Source organism: Micropterus dolomieu, linkage group LG22, assembly GCF_021292245.1.
Source record: "Micropterus dolomieu isolate WLL.071019.BEF.003 ecotype Adirondacks linkage group LG22, ASM2129224v1, whole genome shotgun sequence".
Lineage (NCBI taxonomy): Eukaryota > Metazoa > Chordata > Actinopteri > Centrarchiformes > Centrarchidae > Micropterus > Micropterus dolomieu.
The window spans coordinates 35,888,385-35,898,513 of NC_060171.1; the positions used below are offsets into that span (position 1 = coordinate 35,888,385).

General features: G+C 40.9%; 1 protein-coding gene across 1 annotated transcript in view; it reads right to left on the bottom strand.

Moving 5' to 3' along the window:
- LOC123961883 (anoctamin-1-like) overlaps nucleotides 1-10,129 on the bottom strand; it is a 66,277-nt gene that overhangs the window by 9,746 nt on the left and 46,402 nt on the right. The window contains exons 11-14 of the mRNA XM_046037654.1: nucleotides 8,830-8,982; nucleotides 8,604-8,656; nucleotides 5,219-5,403; nucleotides 2,859-2,964 (exon numbers count right to left, since the gene is read on the bottom strand). Of these exons, the coding sequence (XP_045893610.1) occupies nucleotides 2,859-2,964; nucleotides 5,219-5,403; nucleotides 8,604-8,656; nucleotides 8,830-8,982 (497 nt within the window). The remainder of the gene's footprint in view (nucleotides 1-2,858; nucleotides 2,965-5,218; nucleotides 5,404-8,603; nucleotides 8,657-8,829; nucleotides 8,983-10,129) is intronic.

Genomic DNA, 10,129 nt, shown 5'->3' on the forward strand with positions numbered 1-10,129 from the left:
CCCTCTGTATGCAACCTCATCCCATTATTGCATGTTACTAACACAACTTCTCCCCTTTCTGGTAGTTTTGTGCTTTCTCGTCCCTCTCCTCTCTCCTCCTATCACTTCCTGCAGGTGTTTCTGGCTCTGGAGCTGTGGAGTCTGGATCTGTGGCTGCGAGTCACCTGCTGCCCCTGTGTTCCTGCTCGACACCCTCTGCTGCAACGACTATTGTTACTAGTCCTATTGTAATTATTGTTATTATAATCATTAACATTACGACTGTTATCATTAACACTACTATACATATCTGTACCATTTTTCATTTAGTCTATAGCAACATCACCTTTACTGTCTGTACCTCTGTGTGTATATTGTGTAGGCTGCCTCCCTCCCCTCTCCCTCCTTCCATCCCTCTCTTTTTCTCTCTGTTCCTCTCTTGCCCTCTCCCTCTCTCTCTCTCTCTCTCTCCCTCTCTCTCTCTCTCCTTCACCCCAACTGGTCGAGGCAGATGGCCACCCACCCTGAGCCATGTTTCTGCTCGAGGTTTCTGCCTCTTAAAAGGAAGTTTTTCCTTGCCTCCGTCGCCTAGTGCTTGCTCTTGGTGGGAACTGTTGGGCTTCTGTAAATAGAGTACGGTCTAGACCTGCTCTTTTATGAAAAGCGCTGTGAGATAACTGTTGTTGTGATTTGGCGCTATATAAATAAAATTGAATTGAATTGAATATTGTAAATACTGTATACCAATACACCTACCTCAGATCATAAGGTCATAGGTCTTATTTATTTTTTCCGGCATCCTCTGCACTATGCCCCATCACACTGTGTACATGTGTACATGTATGCATGTATGTGTATGTTTACCTGTATATCATATCCACCTTCAACATGTACATAATGAGCATAGTTTACTCTTGCATCCTTTGCACTCTGATTACTGCACTATTTGTCAATATGTCTATATTGTTTTGTTCATAGTGTGTATATTAGTGTTTTCTATTCTGTAGTTTGTGTCTGATTTTATTTTATTATATTATTATTTTATTATTGTATAAGTAAGCACATCGTGAGCAATGTACAATCCTGAGTCAAATTCCTCGTATGTGCACACATACCTGGCAATAAAACTGAATCTGATTCTGATTCTGATTTAAGGGTAGGAGGACCCACCGGATGCGGACACCGTGAACACCAGCCAATCAGGATTGGCGTAATGAGATAAAGAGAGCGAGGGATGTGTGAGTGAGAGAGAGAGAGAATGTGCTGCGCCACAAATAAATGAACGTATGGGAAACACTGGTATATATTGGGTATAGTCCCAGATAATGTCATATATAGGAACTTGACGTCCTTACTGAGAATTCTGCTTTTTACAGCTTCTTGGTTGAAGCAACAGCCTCCCAGTATAACAGAATGGAGAGAAAGGGTAAAAAGTGTGTTCATCATGGAGAAAATCACAGCGAGTTTACAGCTCAGGTCAGACAGGTTTGATCAAAGATTGTTACCAGTAAAACAGACAATGTAAAAACTTTAGTAACCTCATTTTGTCCCCTCCACTTTAGTTGTATTTTTACACTTACTGCAGTAAATGTATGTACTCATTGCTACATGTTGCTCATGTTCCCTCCTTTAAGAAGGAGGAAGCAATATTTGAAGATAGGATGTGAGGGTTAGAACTGAAACTGTAAGAGCGTCTCCTAATGTACGTGCCTGATGTATGTGTTGTGTAATTTTATGTGAAATAAAAAAGTAAGTAAAAAAAAAGTTCTATATAAATGCAGTGCTCTTGCCTTGGACACTTGGTTATTTGGTGCATTAGATTATTAGAGAATTTTCAGTTTGTGGGATACCACAGACATAACGACAGAATTATTTTAATCTTATGAAAACACACACCAGACGTCCAGATGCAGGACCACACTTGGCATGATCGGTTTAAGAGTGGCGGTTCTGGGGACTTGGGATCTCTCAGAATCTCGCGTGATCAAACATGACTTCAGACACAATCATGGAGGCAGACTGTCATCATCAGCTAGTTGCACTTGTGTGTGCTATGTTTTGCACAGAAAAACAAAAAAGAGATTAAAACTGTGGATAAAATCAAGACTGAGAAAAGAGAATCAGCATGATTTATACATTTAGTGTGAGCAAGTACAAAACACGCTGGTGACACACCCCGGGCAACTCGCTCTCATTGGCTGTTGTGGGTTTCTGATTGGAGGCTTCCCAATTTCAATCAAACATGTTTGATATTCACACTACAGGATCTTATGGGTCCACAATCTGTTCCTAACCAGCCTTGGATCGTGAACACCCCCGCGACTGTTGGGAGGGCAAATCGGACCTAAAATCAGCCCAATTATCCTCTAGTGTGTGGCCAGCATCAGGAAGAAACATGAGCATTTAATTATATCAGTGCTGAATCCAGCATGTTATGAATTGGATAAATTTAACTTTTTAATTGATGTGTGCATGGATGATTTCAACAGATCTTTTTATCAACTTATTATCATACTTGGAAAGTGTGTGTCTTATGCCTTTCTACTGGCTGCCATCTGCTAGTCGCTCCATATTGGGTTTAGGAGACCTCTGGAGTGCTCTTAAATAAGTTGGGTTTTGAGACCTATTTTTAACACTATTGGAACATTTTAATGTATGAAGACCAAACTTTTACTCTGAGAGAGAATTCATAGCCCTGGTCTACCATCATGAAGAAGCATTAAGCAAGGAAACAATGAAGCATTCGACTTGTCTTTCTTGAGCAATCCCAGAGTATTTAAATACCAGACAAAAATAAATATTCAATAAGTTATGTAATAATTCAAAACAATTTCTAATAAATTAATATTCAGTTCTAGTAATTGCATGTTTCACCATACCTGGAAAACAATGACAAAAGCCAGTCGGACAGCCAGTACTGCCCAGAATTCCTTAGAGATCTCATATGGAGTGGTTGACCAAGGAGGTTCTCTGTAGTCCTTATACCTAGAGACAAAAAGACATGTTTTTGGTCTGGATATAAATTCTGACAGGTATTGATAATCCAGCAACTGATTGGTATGTTCTTGATTTAACAACACACTCCTCTCCTACAGTATTCCTAGCTGCAGTTATGCTGAGTTGAAGCTGGTGACTGAGTCACTGTCATTTTTTTCCCTGGTGATGCAAAGCCAGCTCTTGGGCAAGCACAGTGATTCTGCAATCTTCCTCAGGTGTCTATTTTTTGTGTCTGGTAATTTCCTGGGTCCAAATGAACGTGTTTATGGATGTTAACGTGTCGTGTGCATGGCAATTTTTGTGGCTTTAGCTGGCATAGGCACACACACACATAAGTCTCCAAAATCACACCTTTCATGTTTGTTACCTGATTTGAGAACGGTACTGTGTCATTTCAAACTAAATGGCATCACTGACTAACTTCACCCAGTATGTTACCTGAAACACCAGATGCATACAGTGATCAAGTGGGAAGCTGGAGCAGTCTTGGGTGGAATGATGACCAATACTGGTATGAAAAGGTCAATAGAAGGAGTAGAGGGGACAGAGTAACAAGCCAGCTAGTTACACCAGTTTTTCAACAGGTTTGACTCACCAACACAGGTCGAACCCCACTCCACATGCCTCCCTGTGACCACTTGCTCAGCAGCCACAGGCCGTCTCCTCCAACTAACTAGCTGCGTTTCGAACAAAGTAACTAGAACCCAGAACAAGGAACCTTCAGAGGAACTCACTGTTTTTCCACCGGAGGGATCAGGGTCTAAATAAAGTTCTAGAGTCTTGCGGTGGACTTCCAATGCAGCAAGAGGCCCCCCACCCCAGTCGTTATAAGGGGGGAGGGGGTAGAGATGGTAGACACCTATACGTTTCTGGGGATGCAACTCAACAACAAACTGGACTGGACAGACAACACTGAGGCCCTTTTACAGGAGAAGGCTCAGGTCCTTCAGTGTGTGCACCAGGCTGTTGGGGGTGTGCTGCCAGTCTGTAGTGGCCAGTGTCATTTTCTTTGCTGTGGTGTGTTGGGTAGGGGCATCTGGACTTGTGGCGCCAACAATCTGGGCAAGCTGGTGAATAAGGCCAGCTCAGTGGTGGGGATAGAACTTAACAGTGTGGAGGCAGTGACTGAGAGGAGGATGAGAGGGAAGCTGAAAGCCATCATGGAGAACCCCTCTCATCCTCTCTATGCTGACCTGAGGCAGCTCAGGAGCTCCTTCAGCCACAGACTAATACAGCCTGGCCCCTCAAAGCTCTTAGAAGGCTCATTTGTGCCATCTGCCATCACAACTCCACAGCACCCAGTACATCCCATCTCTGCTAACAGAGTCTCAAATGACAAGCCCTGAACGTCCAAGGACCCTATTGAAACTGGAGTATTATTATTATTATAGTCTTTCTTTTATATTTTTGTTCCAAATGAAGCGCATGTTTGGAGACCTTTAAATATTCTCAAACTCATGAAACTCTACACACAAGTCTGAAGTGGCGATAATTCACATGTCATATGGGTCTTGCATATGCGCTTGGCAAAATGGCTCCATACCACCTCCTACGAAATTAAATGTTCAACCTAGATGCAATAAATCTTTATGGGACATGTATCGTACAAAGAAAAAAAGCAGCCAGTTTTAATTGAAAGAGCAATTTTAAGACATTTTTTTCTATTTACAGAGTTCTTAGTTTAACAAACTCCTCCTAGGGAATTAATCCGATCGACTTCAAATTTATTCTGTGCAATGTAAAGACATTGGTGATGAGGACAGCGGAAAAAAGCATTTTTGAGGACGAGTGGCGCAGATGCCATTGCCCATAGGGCATCAGGTATCAGGCATCTTTGAGCGTTTTCTTCACTGCAGGCACACCTAAAATTTTGCATGTTTTTATATAGCTTCTAATCCCTGGTGCCCCAGTTAAAATATAACTGCATGTATTCAATTACCCCACCGTGTGGTCGATTACTAAGCATTTTATGTTTTGGCTAATAACTCATGAACCATTAGGAGTATAAGAAATAATTTTGCACATTGTGTTCCTTGGATTCGACTGATATAGGTCATGTCTATTCGAGGTCCAGAGTGCCCTGGAGCAGGTATTGTGACTTTTTGATAAACACATTAAGCAAATATTCAAGTCACAGCCAGTAACACATTTTGAATGGCAGTAGTATACTGATTTCTGTCCTAAATGCTAAACATGTTTTTATCATGAAATTGACAATTCTGAACTGAGATTGATTTCCCACCTGCAGATCTCAACTGGGTAGCCAAGGTGCAACGGATCCATGGTCTCTTTGCCATCCTGGAAGTGGCTGACATTAAAGTAGGACAGCGTATGGTTGACAAATCCATGCATGGAGCCATCAGGGCTGTACATGTACTGATAGACCATCCGAGGGATGAAGTCGGAAGTGAAGGAGATGACAAATGCCTAGGAATTGTGGTAGGAGAGTTGGTGGTAGGGGTGGGGGATCAGAGAATAGAGACAGGAATGGAAGTTAGGCTAATGTGAATAAATATTTCATATTGCATGTGTAAACAAGACATTATGAAATATAACAGCAGTGTCAAAATGAAAAAAGACAATCCACTAGTAGTTGAGTCCCAGGCACTACTCTCAACATTGTTCACACCTTGCTTAGACTCATGGCCATCATTGGAGAGTCATCGGAGCCCCATGAATGCAAATGTGAATTGATGTGAAAGCAACTGAGAATGGCAAGGTGACCAGCTGCATTCAGTATGCTCGATACAAAATAGTTCAACATGTGGTTCATCACACCCTATTTCAAGGTAAAAACGGAATGTTAGATGAGCTGACAAACATCTTTTTTAAAGCCTTCTCAGGCCCAACATGTTCTTTCATGTGCTTTTTTTGCCACCAGGAGTACTATATCTGTATGCAATCCCAAAGCAATATCAATGCTTATGAATACTATTCTATATACTAATTTCCATATCCATAATGTCCAAAGACATTCTCTTATAGATGGTAGTTTGAGATTGCATTATTGTCCAATAATCTGGTTTATCACATTTGATAGTAACTTGTATGTTTGGGAGGCCATTGCATTAATATACAGTGCATCTGGAAAGTATTCAAAGCGCTTCACTTTTTCCACATTTTGTTATGTTACAGCCTTACTCAAAAATGGATGACATTCATTATTTTCCTCAAATTCTGATGTACTGCAGTAAGCGTGTTGACTCATTTCCGTTTCCAGTGCTTGTGTGTTGGTAGTGTGTTGTGCTGCTCTCGCTAAATACCAGTTAAATTTGTTAGATTACAGCATCCAACTGTCCGCTAAACACGCTACCGTACTTTAGCTTAGCTGTTAGCAGCTTTAGCTTAGCAGCTAACGATGGCTTCTCCTTCTCCCTCTTGCTCTCCTACTTTCTCCTGCTCGGTGTGTCAGATGTTCAGTTACTCCTCTGCCTCCTTTAGCAGTAATGGTAGGTGTAATAAGTGTAGTTTATTTGTAGACATGGAGGCGAGGCTCAGTGATTTAGAAGTCTGGCTCCGCACCTTGGTAGATCAGTCTTTAGCTACTGTAGCTAGCCAGTCCCCGGTAGTCAGTGCCTGAGTTAGCCTGTGGTAGCCATCCGCCGGCATCTCATGAGCAGCCGGGAATGGGTGGCTGGGTGACTGTCCGAAAGGAAAAATAGTCGTAAGCATTCAAAGCCCACGGGTCACCACCAACCTGTTCACGTTTCTAACAGATTTTCCCCACTCAGCAACACACCGGCTGAGAAACCAACGCTGATCATTGGCAGCTCTGTTTTGAGAAACGTGAAGTTAGCGAAGCGGGTGGCCATAGTTAAGTGCATCACTGGGGCCAGAGCTGGTGACATTGAGTCTAGAGGTGGTGATGGCGCAATGGATAAGACACATGCCTTTGGTGTGAGAGATCCAGGTTCAATCCCCCACTATGACCCATAGTGTATAGCCGCATGTCGTCATTCCGCCGCTGGTTGTCAAGGTGGTTTCCAGCAAACGATGTGGGCTTTGTAGATCATTGGCAGACCTTCTGGGGAAGACCTGGTCTGATTTGGAGAGACGGCATCCATCCCACTTGGGAAGAAGCAGCTCTTATTTCTAGAGATCTGGCCAAGTTTATTATTGGACCAATTCCATGACAACCCAGAGTTGAGACCAGGAGGCAGAGTCGCAGTCTAACACACTTCTCTGCCCTTCTATTACTGCAGTTACCCACCCAAAACCCTACGCAGAGTCGCAGTCTAACACACTTCTCTGCTCCTCCATTTCAGGAGTTACTTAGTGAAAACCCTATAGTGACGGTGTCTGCCCCCCGACCATTGAAATTATTTAAATCAAAGGTAAACAGAAGAGGAGCCTCATAAAAATTTTAACCACAAGCGCAATAGTGCAAACAAATAGGAGAGTTAAATGTGGACTCTTAAACATAAGATCTCTCTCTTCTAAAGGTGTACTAGTAAATGAACTAATATCAGATTATGATATTGATTTATTTTGTCTTACTGAAACCTGGCTGGGTGATGGAGAATATGTTAGCCTAAATGAATCCACCCCTCCCAGTCATATTAATACTCACATTCCTCGAGGCACAGGCCGAGGAGGTGGAGTTGCAGCTATCTTCGACTCCAGCCTACTAATCAGCTCTAAACCTAAACTAAATTATAACTCATTAGAAAGCCTTGTTCTTGGTCTTTCGCACCCAAGTTGGAAATCACTGCAACCAATTCTTTTTGTTATAGTGTACCGAGCACCTGGTCCGTACTCTGAATTCTTATCTGAGTTTGCAGAGTTTGTGTCAACTTTAGTTCTTAAAACGGACAAAGTTGTAATTGTAGGGGATTTTAATATTCATGTGGACGTTGAGAATGACAGCTTCAGTACTGCGTTTATCTCTCTTTTACATTCCATTGGCTTCTCTCAGAGCGTTCATGAACCGACTCACTGTTTTAACTTTTTTTTTCTACATAGCAATTAAGAAGAAGATAACCACTGTGTCCTACCTTCGCAAAATTAGTCGACTGGACTGGACCCATGAAATGTTTTGACATGGAAAATGACTTAATAAATAATCAAAATAGTTGATGATTTATTTTATGTTGTTTGACAAATGGATAAATTGACTAATTGCTCCAGCTGCACAAGAATAAACTCAAATAAAATCATAGTTTATAAACTCTTTTGTTCGGTGAGTAAAATTGTTAGTAACCAGTTACTAAACTACACACACACACACACACACATATACATATATATATATATATATATATATATATATATACTGTATATATATTAGTCCTAGTAAATAGTCCTAGGAACAGCTACGATACTACGCAGAACCCTCAAACTCTTCTGGTAGGCCTCCGAGCTTGAGGATGACACATACCACCACATACCAGGTTTATATATTTTTTACAACACAATATTAAAATTAAACGGTTCTATGACTGTGCATGGATGTGAATGCAAACACCCCGAAATTACAGCTGAAATTCTGCATTATCTGCCTGACTACAAGGTTTCAAACCAAATGTGATGGAGTACAGAGCCCAAAAGATTCTGAATATCTACAGACAGTACAGTATGATACAGTGTTAATGCATTAGCATAAATTAATACATTCATGTTTTACTTACATTAATGATGACGGCCACTTTTGCTACCCCTCTTAGTATGTTGTACCATATACCTGTAGACACAACAATATGTATCAGTTGTTAGAGATAACAGTTTTTTCTACTCTGAAGGAATATGTTTACAGGAACATTTACAGCATTCACTTATCATTTCACCAGTTTCTCACTGTCCTTTACTATTGGGTACTATTGCTTTTTTATAAGAGCTACTGTATGTTCAACCCACCAATGTCTTTGGCTCTTGCTGCCACGGGTCTTCGCAACTCAGTCACAAATTTCTTGGCATCAAGTCGTATTTCGATGATGTTGTTGAGCAGAGCAAAGAGTGGAGCCAAGGGGAAGGATGCAACGAACAATGTAACAAAACCAAACTGGATGACTGGACACAGAAGAAGACAGGAGTATTTATTAGAAAGTCAATAATATGCTGGGAACTCAGGTAAACTCCCACTGCAACGTTACAGTAGTATTTTGTCAGCTTGAACTAATCCATACTCATTAATGATAACGTTACATTTACTGCATTTAGCCAATCTGCTTTTCAGTAACTATTTGTGTGTCTTTCACCGGAAGCTCAGCAATGTGAGCACAGCTAAACGTATTGGATAATAACGAAACTGTTAGTGAGCTAGACTGAATAGTATAAATGAGATTGTTTCCACACTTATTAACAGTTAGAAAGTAACATTTCTGTAGTGGATGGATATTCTACTGTGTTGTTGCATTGTTGTGTATATGTGGGTCATGTAAGTTACAGCAATTTAGACAGTGAAGAGCTGTGTACCTGAGTATCGATAAAACCACAAAAATCTATCTGGTTGTTTTGTGGTGTTGGTGGATTGCATTTCATTAGCTGCGGAGAGAGGCTCGGGGGCACACACACGGCTACATCACGACCCGTTGCCTTCACATTAAAAGGAGAATAGTGGCTGTTCCAAGCAGCAGAGAAAACAGGCGTGTGCTTCCTTTCTAAGTGAACTTAGAGCCTATTGACAATAGGGCAGTGAAAATTTGATGATGTGATTTCATTGAAAAACTACATATAGCCCCTTTAACGCAACATGATAAGATGGAGATGAAAAATAAAGTGGGACATATAATAAATAATACAACTGTTTTATGTTTAGTTGTTTAGTTTGTCGGCCAATATTTATTTACATTGGAGGCATTCTTCTATATTTTACTATTTTTTGTGAAAGCACTGAGGCATAGAACAAAAAAAAGAGAAGATCACTCTTTTTTCATCTTGCTTCATGTTGTCTTCACCATTAACACATTGACAATGGCAAAGGCATGAAGATGCAAAACCTGCCTTAAGGTCATCAAAACCTTGAACAATGTAAATGTAATGTAAATAAGTAATCTATAATCTGATCATTCAGCCTGATGACTCATGAAACATGGCAAGTTTGATTGGCTTCTAGGTGCTAGCCAATATTTATCTATATAAGATCTGGAACAATACAAGGTTAAAAACCAAATAAAGCCATAATTGTGAGTGTTTTGCTTGTGTTTTTGTCTAGTGC